The 14173-nt window shown below is 47.5% G+C and overlaps 1 protein-coding gene across 2 annotated transcripts in view; it reads left to right on the forward strand.

Annotated features, from left to right (window-relative positions):
* Nucleotides 1-2514: 2514 nt before the first annotated feature.
* Nucleotides 2515-14173, forward strand: part of TPX2 (TPX2 microtubule nucleation factor) — a 32299-nt gene continuing 20640 nt past the window's right edge. The window contains exons 1-2 of one of the 2 annotated variants that reach the window (XM_035124036.2): nt 2515-2594; nt 12997-13137. In XM_035124036.2, coding sequence (XP_034979927.2) covers nt 13041-13137 — 97 coding nt within the window. In that variant the 5' untranslated portion in view covers nt 2515-2594; nt 12997-13040. Of the gene's footprint in view, nt 2725-12996; nt 13138-14173 lie in introns of both variants that reach the window. The other variant, XM_035124034.2, reaches the window with a different exon arrangement.

Raw genomic sequence — 14173 nt, forward strand, 5'->3', positions numbered from 1 at the left:
CATTCAAAAGGAGACCTCTAAAAATGCAGATTTAAATGGATACATAAGAAATATACTGTACAAGAAGTAATTCCTAAAGGATTTCATCTCAGAGTTGTCCCTTCAAGGTTGACTTTATTTACGAGTATTTAATGGCTATTATTATTATCTTTGATGATATTTCAGCTGAACTATTTAAAATTTTAAAAGATGATGCTGTTAAGGTGCTACACTCAATATGCCAGCAAGTTTGGAAAACTCAGCAATGGCCAGAGGATTGGAGAAGATCAGTCTACATCCCAATTCCAAAGAAGGGCAGTGCCAAAGAATGCTCCAACTACCGCACAATTGCCCTCATTTCACACGCTAGCAAGGTTATGCTTAAAATTCTACAAGGCAGGCTAAAGCAGTATGTGGACCGAGAACTCCCAGAAGTGCAAGCTGGATTTCGAAAGGGCAGAGGAACCAGAGACCAAATAGCAAACATGCGCTGGATTATGGAGAAAGCTAGAGAGTTCCAGAAAAACGTCTACTTCTGCTTCATTGACTATGCAAAAGCCTTTGACTGTGTCGACCACAGCAAACTATGGCAAGTTCTTAAAGAAATGGGAGTGCCTGATCACCTCATCTGTCTCCTGAGAAATCTCTATGTGGGACAAGAAGCTACAGTTAGAACTGGATATGGAACAACTGATTGGTTCAAAATTGGGAAAGGAGTACGACAAGGTTGTATATTGTCTCCCTGCTTATTTAACTTATATGCAGAATTCATCATGCGAAAGGCTGGACTAGATGAATCCCAAGCCAGAATTAAGATTGCCGGAAGAAATATCAACAACCTCAGATATGCAGATGACACAACCTTGATGGCAGAAAGCGAGGAGGAATTAAAGAACCTTTTAATGAGGGTGAAAGAGGAGAGCGCAAAATATGGTCTGAAGCTCAACATCAAAAAAACCAAGATCATGGCCACTGGTCCCGTCACCTCCTGGCAAATAGAAGGGGAAGAAATGGAGGCAGTGAGAGATTTCACCTTCTTGGGCTCCTTGATCACTGCAGATGGTGACAGCAGTCACGAAATTAAAAGACGCCTGCTTCTTGGGAGAAAAGCAATGACAAACCTAGACAGCATCTTAAAAAGCAGAGACATCACCTTGCCTACAAAGGTCCGTATAGTTAAAGCTATGGTTTTCCCAGTAGTGATGTATGGAAGTGAGAGCTGGACCATAAAGAAGGCTGATCGCCGAAGAATTGATGCTTTTGAATTATGGTGCTGGAGGAGACTCTTCTTGAGAGTCCCATGGACTGCAAGAAGATCAAACCTATCCATTCTGAAGGAAATCAGCCCCGAGTGCTCACTGGAAGGACAGATCGTGAAGCTGAGGCTCCAATACTTTGGCCACCTCATGATAAGAGAAGACTCCCTGGAAAAGACCCTGATGTTGGGAAAGATGGAGGGCACAAGGAGAAGGGGATGACAGAGGACGAGATGGTTGGACAGTGTTCTCGAAGCTACGAACATGAGTTTGACCAAACTGCGGGAGGCAGTGGAAGACAGGAGTGCCTGGCGTGCTCTGGTCCATGGGGTCACGAAGAGTCGGACACGACTAAATGACTAAACAACAACAATGGCTTGTTGAAACTAGCGTTGAAACTTTATGGATCGGTGAAAGTTTCAATTTTATATTAATTTTTAAAAATATTTGCGAGCCCTTTTTTCTCTGGCTGGCTGCGCTCTGCACTCGCTACCCTGTAGATTTCGCTTCCAGGCAATTGAGGTCAGTCCATTGTGACGTCAGCGGTTTGGAATTCACAACTTTATCTGACTTTTCCCTGCGATCGAGGCTTGCAAAACCCGCTCAGCTCAGCTTCTTTGAAGTACGAAGCTGAGAACGGGATGCGGCTTTGAAGTAGTACCATGTTGAAAACCGGGTTTTTTCCAGTCATAAAATCCTGATTGAGGTTCATTCATAAATGCAAGGTTTTTTCTTTGACACAGTCACGGGAGAACAGCGGTTCAGTTTTGGGGTATTTAGGCTTGGGATCGAGTAATGGGGAAAGGTAAAATGTTGTACTGGTTTCCTACTCTGGCCTTGGACTAACTCTTACGAGTTCGACAATCCCTTTTTGAAATTCTTGAGGACTATTCGCCTCCATCTCATTCACCCTCAGAACCGACCACTTAAAACGCACGTTTTCTTTTTATTTATTCCCCCCCCCCGCGCGCTACCCTTGCTGGGACTCGTAGTTGATTCGGCGCGCTCCTCCCCTTCCTAGGCTTGCCTTTAATCCATGCACTGTTTCCTGGACTACGTTTCCCAGGAGGCCGCGCGGCCTGGGCGGCGGAGGAAGTTGGGCAAGCGTACCCCCGACGAGGGCGGCGAGAGGGGCGGGGCACCCGATTCCCAACGCCATCCGGGACTTGTTGTTTTCCCTTCTCCCCGCCCTCCCGCCCGTCAGTTCCGCCCTCCGCCCCAATCAGCGCGCCCAGGCGGACCCAAAGGCGAGCGGCGATTGGCCACTTCGGAACCGAGGCCGAAGTTTGAAATATTTAAACGGCGGCAACGGCGGAGGGAGCTGACGCGACTGGGAGACGAGGCCCCGACGGTTACGAGGTACGGTCGGCGCGAACCTGGAGTGGCTAGAAGAAAGAGACGGGAGGGGGGAAAAAAGATTCGGGAGAGCGACTGCTTTCCCTGCGGTCCGCAACAGGAGAGGTCCGCTCACCTGAGGGAAAAACCGCAGGTACCTCCGCGGGTTCTGAAGGTGCGGGGACCGAATTTCAGGGTCCTGAGGGGAAACCCCTCCGTTAGTTTCCTGGCTCTGTCCGTTTGTTTTCGCCCTTCCTCCTGCCTAAGGGCCCAAGGGCGGGTCGAGGCTCTCGAAGCAGCCGGGCGGCCCTAGAAAGGAACTGGCCTTGGCGGGTCGCTTCCGCGCCGTCTCCCCCCGCTGGGCTTCCGGGTGGAAGAGGGCGCCGTGTCCGAAGCCCTGAAGAGCCGCTTCCAGTCGGGGGAGATACGTTGGAGCTCGCGAGTTCGACTCCGCCTTGGGCAGCTTCCTATTGTGGGCAGTCTGGAGGTGGAAACGAGCCCTATAGCCTGGGGAGTGGCTCAGGGCTTTCTCCCTCCCTCAACCGCCAAAGACAATGTACAGTAGTAATAATTAGAATCATAGAGTTGGAAGAGACCACAAGGGCCATCCAGTCCAACCCCCTGCCAAGCAGGAAACACCATCAAAGCATTCCTGACAAAATTGCAAGGAAAAAATCCCACGGTTTTTTAGCTATTTTTGAGGGAAATAGGCAAAAGTGACACTGCCAGCGTGGGTTGCCATACATAAAGATTTCCCCGGATGTTTTACCATTTTTCGCCCAGACGCCCAGATTCTATTTTCTGGAAGGGGAAGCCCTGCTGGAAGCTTTGCTGCCTTAGGAAGCTCTATAAGCAGGAGTGTGTGAGGGGGCCTTCTTTGTGTTGGCCCCTATGTATGTGTCATCACTATATACATGATGACACCAGATCAAGACACAAAGATGAGATCAGAATATCCATCCTGTTTAAGTTACTTGTACTGAGTTGTATGTAAATAACACAGGGACCACATGATGAAGGATGGGTGGGACATAGTGTTGTATCCCACCCCCAATCTGCAAGCAGTGTGAGATTGCAGGGGTTCCTGGCACTAACTCAAGGTTTGTGTTTCTTTTTGGAACGAGATACAGGTGAACATTTTAGGTGCATTCAATTGACATGCAATCGCTCACATGCAGGTCCTTTTAGACCTGGAAGAGGGCAGAAGGGGGGCAGAACAGGGCATGCTTATGTGCACTCTGCTGACGCATGTGGGGGGCCGGGAACAGAACTTTCATGCGAAATGGTTGCTGGCTGTACAGCAGAGACGGTGATGCCTTTATGGTACATAGTTTATTTACACATATATACAACTCGAGCCTACAATGGAGGGGCTCACAACATTAACACCCTAAAAGGAAATCAGGCCTGTCTGTCCGTCTCTCTCCTGATTTTCCAGCCTTAAGCTTTTGCATCCAGCATGTAGCTCAACGTCACTCAACTCTGGCCTCTTGTTTACCACCCCATCCTCTCTCCCGCCCCCCAACCTTATGGGTGGTTGCCATACATCCAGAATTTCTGCCCCCCACCAACCTTCTGGTGGTTGCCATACATCCAGAATTTCACAGACATACTTTGAATACTGCAGTTAGAATGGCTGCGTTCCTTTATCTCAGGTCGGGGACAGAGGGTGGCCCGAGGGAGGGCGTTGTCACCGCAGCACTCCTTGGTGTGTGGAGTCCTGCAGGGCGCAATCCTTTCCCCGATGCTTTTTATATCTTTATGCGCCCCCTTGCCCAGATTGTCCGGAGTTTTGGGCTGGGTTGTCATCAATATGCTGATTTTGGAAGCCGCCCAGAGTGGCTGGGGGAACCCGGCCAGATGGGCGGGGTATAAATAATAAATTACTACTATTATTATTATTATTATCTATCTGTTGATGGACGGCCGCCCTGCCTCAGCCCCGGACACACTGACCAGGTGCTTAAAAGCTGTGGCTGGATGGCTACATGGGAGCCGACTGAAGCTAAATCCTAAATCCTTTGAAGACAGAGGTCCTCTGGCTGGGTCAGGATGACATGGGGTTGGGTTGGGGGGCCAACTCCCATCTCTTGCAGGGGCTCAATTAGTGCCAGCGCCTTCTGTCAAGAGTTTGGGTGTAACCTTCGACGCCTCCCTTTCCATGGAGGTGCAGGTTGCATCCACAGCAAAGGTGGCATTTTTCCATCTCCGCCGTATTAAGCAGTTGGTCCCTTACCTCTCGCCCTGATCTGGCCACAGTGATCCATGCGACGGTCACCTCCAGGCTTGATTATTGTAACTTGCTCTACGTGGGGCTGCCCTTAAAGCTGACCCAGAAACTCCAGCGGGTGCAGAATGCTGCGGCGAGGCTCCTTACGGGGTCCCAGCCACGGGATCACATTCATCCAGTGCTTTAGCAGCTGCACTGGCTCCCGGTGGAGTACAGGATCAGGTTTAAGGTGCTGGTTTTGACCTTTAAAGCCCTATGCGGCTTGGGACCCTCGTACCTACGGGACTGCCTCTCCTGGTATGTCCTGCGGAGGACCTTAAGGTCCACAAACAACAATACTCTGGAGATCCCGAGCCATAAGGTGGCTAGATTGGCCTCTACTAGAGCCAGGGCCTTTTCAGTATTGGCCCCAACTTGGTGGAACGCTCTTTCCCAGGAGACCAGGGCCCTGCGGGATTTGTCATCTTTCCGCAGGGCCTGCAAGACAGAGCTGTTCCACCTGGCCTTTGGGTTGGACTTAGCCTGACCCCTGTGTTTTCCTCCCTCACAGTTTGGATTTATGGACTACTTGAAATGAGACTGCATTTTAAATTTTAATACTGTATTTTAATCTGTATTTTAATTAATTGTTTTTATGTTTTATTGTGGTTTTGTTGGTGTGAGCCGCCCTGAGCTCGGTTTTTGACTGGGGAGGGTGGGGTATAAATAAAAATTTATTATTAATATTATTATCATCATCATAACATCTAGACAGGTTTATATGGGAGCAGGTTCCTTTCTTTTAACCCACTTACCCAGCAGGATGGAAAAAGTAATGGCTGCAAAGCCTAGTATTGAGACAAGTGGCATTCTGGGCTTCTTAGAGGAATCTGGCTGACTGTTGACTGAAACGGATACTGGTGATTTTGACACTAGATGACCCCTTCATCTGCTAGCAGAGCTGTTCTTGCATTCAGAAGGCGTTTGCTTTAGATGAGGTGAGGTATTCTGCAAGTTCTTTATTTCCAATGGTTCTGACAGAATCATAGAGTTGGAAGAGACCCCAAGGGCCATCCAGTCCAACCCCCTGCCAAGCAGGAAACACCATCAAAGCATTCCTGACAGATGGCTGTCAAGCCTCCGCTTAAAGACCTCCAAAGAAGGAGACTCCACCACACTCCTTGGCAGCAAATTCCTTTCACCCTCTTCTATATGACATCCTTTTATATATTTGAACATGGCTATCATATCACAGAGACGGTGATGGTTTAGTTGCTTTCTGTTTAAGAGAGAAACACCAGGCAGATAAATGGATGATTAATCATTAGGTTCCCTGTGCAACAGCGCCAAAGCAGTGAGTTGATAGAAATTTTTGGAATGCCACCAATGCCCTGGTGCATGATGCATATTAACAGAACATTCAAGGCCGATTGCCAGGAGGTTTAGAATACTTACAACTCTTGCTCTTTCCAGTGTGCTTTATGCTCAGTTGCAGAGTAAGGCTTGTGTACTTGCTCTGTGTTACATGCTCCTAGTTTTGTGTTGTGGTGATACAGGTTCGGTATTATAACCTGCCCTAACTGTTCGCTCTTAGAGCGGAGAACAAGTTAAAAATGGAGAGCTTTTTGATCACTGAATAATATGCATCCAATTAAAAACTTGGTTATGGCAATTTCAGATAATAGGAAGAAAATAAGAGCGGAGCACAGAACTGGAAGGAATGCTAGGTCTCAAAATAACCAGTCCAATTTCCAGCTCCAGTTTGTTGGTTAGGGGGGAATTTCATTGGTCTAGCGATTCTCCCCCCCACCCATGCCTTCCTTTCTCAGGCACAATGACAAATCTAAACTTAGGACACCTAGGCAAAAGCTGGCCTGGCATTAAGCAGGAGATTTTGGGAGTCTTAAGAGGCTTTCTGGCTCCCCTTTGCACCAAGTCTAACACATCAGCCCCAAATCCCCTGCTGTCCCTTTAACACCTATTTTTAACTTGTCCCATCTTGATGTCTCCTAGAGCTTGTGGGGCCTGAATTACAGGGCATACGATGTCAGGGGCATTTATTTTTGGGTTGCTGGGAAGGGAGACACGGATCTCTAGCTGGGGTGGAGGGGCATAAGAAGTCTGGGAAATACTGGCACAGCTTTTATCTCTCTCACTTGACCCTCCCTGTTCCACAAATGAGTCTGTTGCAACATCAAGCATGATGGCTAAGCAGAATTAGCATGGGGATATCATTGCAGATCCACCAAGATTTCCTGGCTGGTTTGCATCTTGGCCTTAAAGTACAGGGCCTCCCACATGTTTGTTAGGCCCCAGAGCTCTGCACCAGGGGCTGCGTCAGGTTGTGACCTTGCAGAGCACCCAGAAACAGTTGGAACAGCTCTGACACTGGTACCAGCAGGTCTGCATCACTAAATTCCACCAGAAATGGTGAAGGATAGTTAGCCAGACATTGAAGGGCTGGGGAAGGTTACTTGTGGGGGAAGAGAATAACAAGGTTTTTTCTTTACAACATAGATAAATTAGAAATGTGGGGCTCATTCTGAGAAAAGATGGTAATTGCATCATAGAATAATAAAATTGGGTTGTTCAGTTTGAGCTGCTTCTTGACACGTTTCCTGCTTCTACATTAGAATGTTGATTTTTCATACTGTTCCTAATCCCAAATAATACAACCACCTTTCATAGGGTCATTTGCTTCTATTTTCAACTTATTTGTTGCTAGCTGAAGGCAGATGTTGGGGGGTGGGGTGGGAGAAAAAGATAATGAGGGCTCAGCATTGCAGTTTCCATTTATTGGCAGATTTGAAGTGACCTGAATAGAAGCTGCAGAACCTGTGCCCTATTAATATAACAAACATTACTATTCCATTTGCTGAGATTCCTAATGCATTTTGTGTGTTTGACATATAAGGTCCAGTTTAAATGGGCAGTGCATAGAAGTTAAACTCCAAAAACCTTTTGTTTCTCCTCTCCCTGCCCCCAAATTGTCATTCCCCTAAGTGTTGAACAGAATTTCTATGTGTCTTGCATGTGTGGAATTGAAAGCATAAAAACAAAAATGCATTTACAAATGGCATACTGTACTTCCTAGTAAAGAAGTTGCCCACCCCTCCTGGGTACCTGGGAATTAGCTTTCTAACATGACAACTGCACTGTAAGGAAACAGGTAGGTACCTATGGCATGAGCAACCTTACTTACATGAGTAAGTTTGGGGTGGGACTTACGAGGCAGTCATCCTTGAATGATGCCGAGACCCTAAAATACTTCAGCTGCTCTGCCTGATTCCTTGATTTGTCCTGGGATTTCCTCATTGTAATGGAAGCCTTGAACATCTGTAAGTGTTTCTGCAGTGAAGGAATGTGAGCCCTTGGGCACAAGAGGCCTGCAAGTTAGCTGGGGATATGGTCAGTGGGGCAAGTGGTCAGCGCAGCACCTGTGCCAGCTTGTTCTGTTTGTAGCATGAGTTGCTCATGTCCTCCAGCCTGGTCTTGCACAATAGTTAGAATCATAGAATTATAGAATCATAGAGTTGGAAGAGACCAGAAGGGCCATCCAGTCCAACCCCCTGCCAAGCAGGAAACACCATTAAAGCATTCTTGACATGCCTGTCAAGCCTCTGCTTAAAGACCTCCAAAGAAGGAGACTCCTTGGAAGTGCCTTGGCTTGGAAGCAAAAAGATCTGCCATGATTGGGTGGTGGCAGTGGAGGAGTGGGCAGAACGTAATGGCTTCTAACCTTGGGTGTAATCCATATTTTTCTGTGGCTTCACAGCAGGGGTCAGCAAACTTTTTCAGCAAGGGGCCGGTCCACTGTCCCTCAGACCTTGTGGGGGGCCGGACTATATTTTGGGGAAAAAATGAACAAATTCCCATGCCCCACAAATAACCCAGAGATGCATTTTAAATAAAAGGGCACATTCTACTCATGTAAAAACATGCTGATTCCCGGACCTTCCACGGGCTGGATTTAGAAGGCGATTGGGCCACATCCGGCCCCCGGGCCTTAGTTTGGGGACCCCTGCTTCACAGCCTCTGCTTGTCTAGCAGGGATTGTTCTTACTCTCCTGATGAAAAGGCAGAGGCTGTGCAGTATCAGTGAAGGATAGATTATGCCCAAGGTTGGATGTGACTAAGTGTGGCTGTTGTGGTGCTTAGCTGGAAAGAGGCATGCTATGCCTTCCATGCTGCTGGTTGACCTTTTCTGCAGAGGTGCAGAAAGTGACACAACCCTGCCCTGTGATGAAAGAGCTGAGATAAGTGCTAAAAAAAGCCTGCAATCCATAGCCTTGCTGAACTTCACTAGTAAAGCCTATTGAGTACCCTGGTACCAACCAAGTGCCGTAATGATGTGAGGTGGCAGAGAGGCAGGTTTATCTGGTAAATCGGCTGTGGGAGGCACCATCTCCCAGAATGTTCTTCCTCACAAGCCCTAATGCAATGAACAGCAGATGTGCAAAAGCATCTGAATCCTGTGTACTTAGGAGAGGATAAACGGGTGGGAGCAGTTGGTTTAGTGCCCTACTTGTGTGATTTCTAGAAACGTTTAGTCCAGTAGAGCTGCTCCTCTGTTCTGTTGCTGTTCAGGCATCTAAATGGCTACTTGCTTTCTAACCTGTGCACATGCTTTCCATGCAGAAGGCCCCTGATTATTCTCAGATATTCCTAGGTGGGGCTTGGATTGATTGATTGATTACGGTTCTTGACCAGCACACATAAATATGCAATACATAAAACAATAAAAGAAAAACAGTAATAATCTAAAAATAGGCAATAAATATAGGTTTTAACGATTGTTTAAAAGAAAACTCATTAAAAGGAGTGTTACTACTTAGGGAGGTAGACTACAGCAATTAATAACACGGGGTCCTCTTTAGCTAGTCCTGAAGATGTTCCTAGGAGGGGCTTGGAAATTCCTCAGCCTGAAACGCTGGAGAGTTGCTGCCTGTCAGTGGACCAATGGTGTAACATGGAATAAGACAGCTTCCTGTGTTCCAGTGAGGCTTCTTCTAAAATAGGAAGCAGGGCCGTCTCAAGCCGGTCGAGCACCGTGGCGTGGAGATTGCTACGGCGCCCCCGCCCTGGTGGGCGGGCACAGCACCTCCGAGACTACCCCTAGAGCCGGGCCTGATAGGAAGGGTTGGTTCTCAGAGGCCTCTTATTACAAGAGTTTGTGTATTGGTGTCTAATGCTAGCAGATCTATTTGGAAGGGCATATTCCATTATGGGCTGTTAAGGAAAACAAGGCACACATGTTCCCTGCAAGATCTGTATTTTTCTTTGTTTCCTTAAATGAGGGTGGAGGTCTTTCTACTCAGTGCAATCTTTGACAATCTTCTGGCTGCAGATCTAATAGAGATGAGAATGTACTATTGCTTCCAGTTTGGATGGATGACTTGAGCTGAAAACAGCAGTGTGAGCGTTTGGGGAAATTGTGTATTGGAATTTTTTTGTCCTGCAGATTATAATAATTCACTTTGCCTTAGCCACTGTGCAAAGCTGAAAGATAAAAGGCTCACTTCTCAAGAGTGCAGTCCTGTCCACCCAAATTGGTGGCTGTAGTACAACCCAAATTGCATCCCACAGCTGATATCTGAGGAGGTTGAGCTTATGGCTTCCTCCAGTGGCCACACCATTGCTTAACGCTGCCTCGCATGGTCAACCTACCTTTCCCTCCTGCTCTGGAAATGCCCTGGAAACCGGACCCTTCCAGAGGGGGATTCCCTACAAGGGCCTCAAGCACACCACAGCTCCCCTGTGAATGTGTTTCTCTGGCTCCAGCTGCTTCCCCGGCTCCTGCTAATGAAATGGCCGTTGTCACTCTCTTGCAGAATGAGGGGCTGAGGGAGCAGTGGGCTAGCCTTGGAGCCAACCATTTCTGAAATGTGATTCCTGCTCCTCCTGCCTGGCAGCTCAACTTGTTGGGTCGTGTGGGCGAAAAGAACGTCAATGACGCACTTCAATATTTTTTTTAAGTTGTTAGTGTTGACAGAAACTTGATCCTGATTAAGGGGGCTAAGAAGGGATCTAGTTCCAGCCAGGCTTTGGAGCTCTCTTAACTCTGCTTTGGGGCTGTCACTTTCTTCCCTCAATCCTTTCCTCCTCTGGGGCATTTTGATCTCTTGTACCAACTTTCCCCTAATCTTGGAGACCACCTTAGTCTTGTCGCAGGACCCTTTCTGCCTGTCTCTCAGCCAGTCCATGCTTGGAGACCTCTTGTCTACATTTCAATGTGGCAGCTTTCCATGCCTTGGCAAGGGAGGGCCAAGGGTTATAAATTAGGGTGGCACCTGCTAATGGTGCTGTAATTTATATCTGGGCACCCTTCCCGCGTGTGAGTGTAGCCAGCTTTTCTAAAAGCACATAAACCAGCAGTAATCCTGCCCTAGGCCTCAGCTGACTGAAGAGGCCATGCATGCAAAGTCTTCCTTTGGATAAGCTTGAAGCTGTTTGGCTTAGCAAAAGCCAGTTGCTTTTGTGGAAGGTTGCTAATAAGATGGGGCAACATGGCATGGATGGATGTACAGTGGTACCTCGGGTTAAGAACTTAATTCATTCCGGAGGTCCATTCTTAACCTGAAACTGTTCTTAACCTGAGGTACCACTTTAGCTAATGGGGCCTCCTGCTGCCGCACCGCCACCGCATGATTCCTGTTCTCATCCTGATGCAAAGTTCTTAACCCGAGGTACTATTTCTGGATTAGCGGAGTCTGTAACCCGACGCGTCTTTAACCTGAAGCCTCTGTAACCCGAGGTACTACTGTCCTGAAGATGTTAATGCATGTGCGCAAACCTAGGATCCTAACTGGTTGCTGCATAAAAATATGCACCAGGTTTATGATTCTAGGAAGCCCTGCCCCCTAACATGGAAGTTGCCATTGCAGTTGTAGAAAGGGTGCTCTGCACAAGCACAACATTAACCCATTAACCAGCCTATCTGTGCAGCAAGGCCACAACTATGGAGCAATCTGAGTAACTTGAGTTTCAGGGCCCCTTTCTTGGCTTGCTTTGCACCAGGTGTGGTTTGAAAAACATCTCAAGTTCCTAGGCTAGAAAATCCTGTCCTTTTCTTGGCTCCTTGATTCTGTCTCCGCTGACACCTATAATCCCCTTTGCTCCTTCTAACTCAAGCTGGGTCTCTTCCTGCAGTATCATTCTCTGGGTGATCTTACTACAGTACATTGCAATAAAGCTTTGGGAAGGCCCTCAAAATGTTGCAAAGTTGGGTGTGAGGCCAGAAGCAACCATACCTCCCCCTGCATGGCAACACCTTGTTACATTATGGCTGGGTCAATTGTGAGACCAGGCTGATTCTTTAAGTCTGTAGAAACAGGTTTTGAAGAATGTGGCTTGCTGAAGAAGAGGAGGAGTTTGGATTTGATATCCCGCTTTATCACTACCCAAAGGAGTCTCAAAGCGGCTAACATTCTCCTTTCCCTTCCTCCCCCACAACAAACACTTTGTGAGGTGAGTGAGGCTGAGAGACTTCAGAGAAGTGCGAATAGCCCAAGGTCACCCAGCAGCTGCATGTAGACATGAACCCGGTTCACCAGATTACGAGTCTATCTCTCTTAACCACTACACCACACTGGCACAAATGGCTCCTTAAACCAGGGTTACAGGCGCCAAAATGGAATCTCAATAGTTGTCATTTGGGGGCCAGATGGCTTGAAAGTCATATTTTTCAATACAACATTTGGGTTCCTGAAGTTTGTTCTCATTGTGCAGATAAAATATAATGGATAGAATTCTGCAGGATCCCCAAGCATGCACCTTCAGATGGTGGAGATGTCAGGTGCCATCCTAGCACCTGGGCATCTTCACTTGGTCTCAAGTGGCCAATAGCCAGGTGCAAAATGTGTCTGGTGAATTTTGAACGCTGGCTGAAGGTCAGGGTGAGCACCTGTGTTTCTTTAAAGTGACGAATTCCTTGTTGTGCAATGTTGAAGTACTTTGAGGCTTAACCTTCTTTCTTGGTCTTCTATCTTGCATTGCTTTTGGTTGTACAGTAGTGTCCTCTAGCTGATAGTCATTGTACCTAGACCCAGTTCAACCATGGGTCATTGGTTAGTTTTCAACATGGGTGGCCTGTGACTGTAGCTTCTAATCTATAAAAGCAGAAATAGACTGACCGTCCATAGCTTTGAGAGGCTGAATAAGATAGCATTTGTAAGTTACTTGCCATGCTAACAGTACTGTATATTTCTTGATTCTCAGGGGCTTGCTCCAAGATTGCTGGAAAAAGGCTTTGCTTCAGCAAAATGTCTGAGAAACGGTATTCCTTTGATGCTCCCAATGAATACATTGACTTTAATAACATTAAAGAGGATGATACAACTGCCGTTGATGCCTGGTTTGGTGAGTATCTGCATATTCTGCCAAGCTGGGATGAAAAACCGGTCCTGGTGAGCAGGGGGTTGTCCCTTTTTTGGCTAGGGGATTTCACAGGCTTGAGGAGGGGTCTGTTATTGGGTAAACACTTGCAGCATAAACTGTGGTGTAACAGCCAGGATGCAGGTGGCGCTGTGGGTTAAACCACAGAGCCTAGGGCTTGCTGATCAGAAGGTTGGCTGTTCGAATCCCTGTGACAGGGTGAGCTCCCGTTGCTCGGTCCCAGCTCCTGCCAACCTAGCAGTTCGAAAGCATGTCAAAGTGCAAGTAGATAAATAGGTACTTCTACAGTGGGAAGGTAAACGGCGTTTCCGTGTGCTGCTCTGGTTCACCAGAAGCGGCTTTGTCATGCTGGCCACATGACCTGGAAGCTGTACGCTGGCTCCCTCGACCAATAACGTGAGATGAGCACCGCAGCCCCAGAGTCGGTCATGACTGGACCTAATGGTCAGGGGTCCCTTTACCTTTACAGCCAGTATAGGATGCTGTAGGACTCCAATCCCCATCATTCACAGACTGCATGGCCCAGAGGTCAAGGATGGTGCGAGGGCTACAGACGTCTTATACTCAGTGTACAGGAAGTGATGTAACAGCACTAGAAAAACCACCCTCTACTCTCTCTGCCACCGTATGTATCAAAAGGAGCATGGAAGGGGGCTGCCTATATTGTCAACAACTTTCTTCCATGTTCAGGTGTTGGGCAAAGAAACCCACAACTGCTGAGGAGACCCTTGTTGGACTTGGCAATGGTTAAAGATGCATAGGGTTGTCTGAAAGAGAAGAGGGGCCAGCTAGGGGCTATATGAGCTGAGAGAAGCATCATAAGAGAGAGGAAAGGCCAACATAGAATATGCTGAAGGCTACCCCAAGTTGGGACGGCTTAATATTCCAAGAGCCCTTAAATGCATCACACTTGTTCTTCTGCTTGGTTGGAAGCAGATCAAAATAAAACAGATTGCCTGGCCCTCCTGAATTCTTTTAAGGTGGTGAAATACAAAGCTTT

The sequence above is a fragment of the Zootoca vivipara genome, chromosome 7 (assembly GCF_963506605.1).
Source record: "Zootoca vivipara chromosome 7, rZooViv1.1, whole genome shotgun sequence".
Taxonomy (NCBI): Eukaryota; Metazoa; Chordata; class Lepidosauria; order Squamata; family Lacertidae; genus Zootoca; species Zootoca vivipara.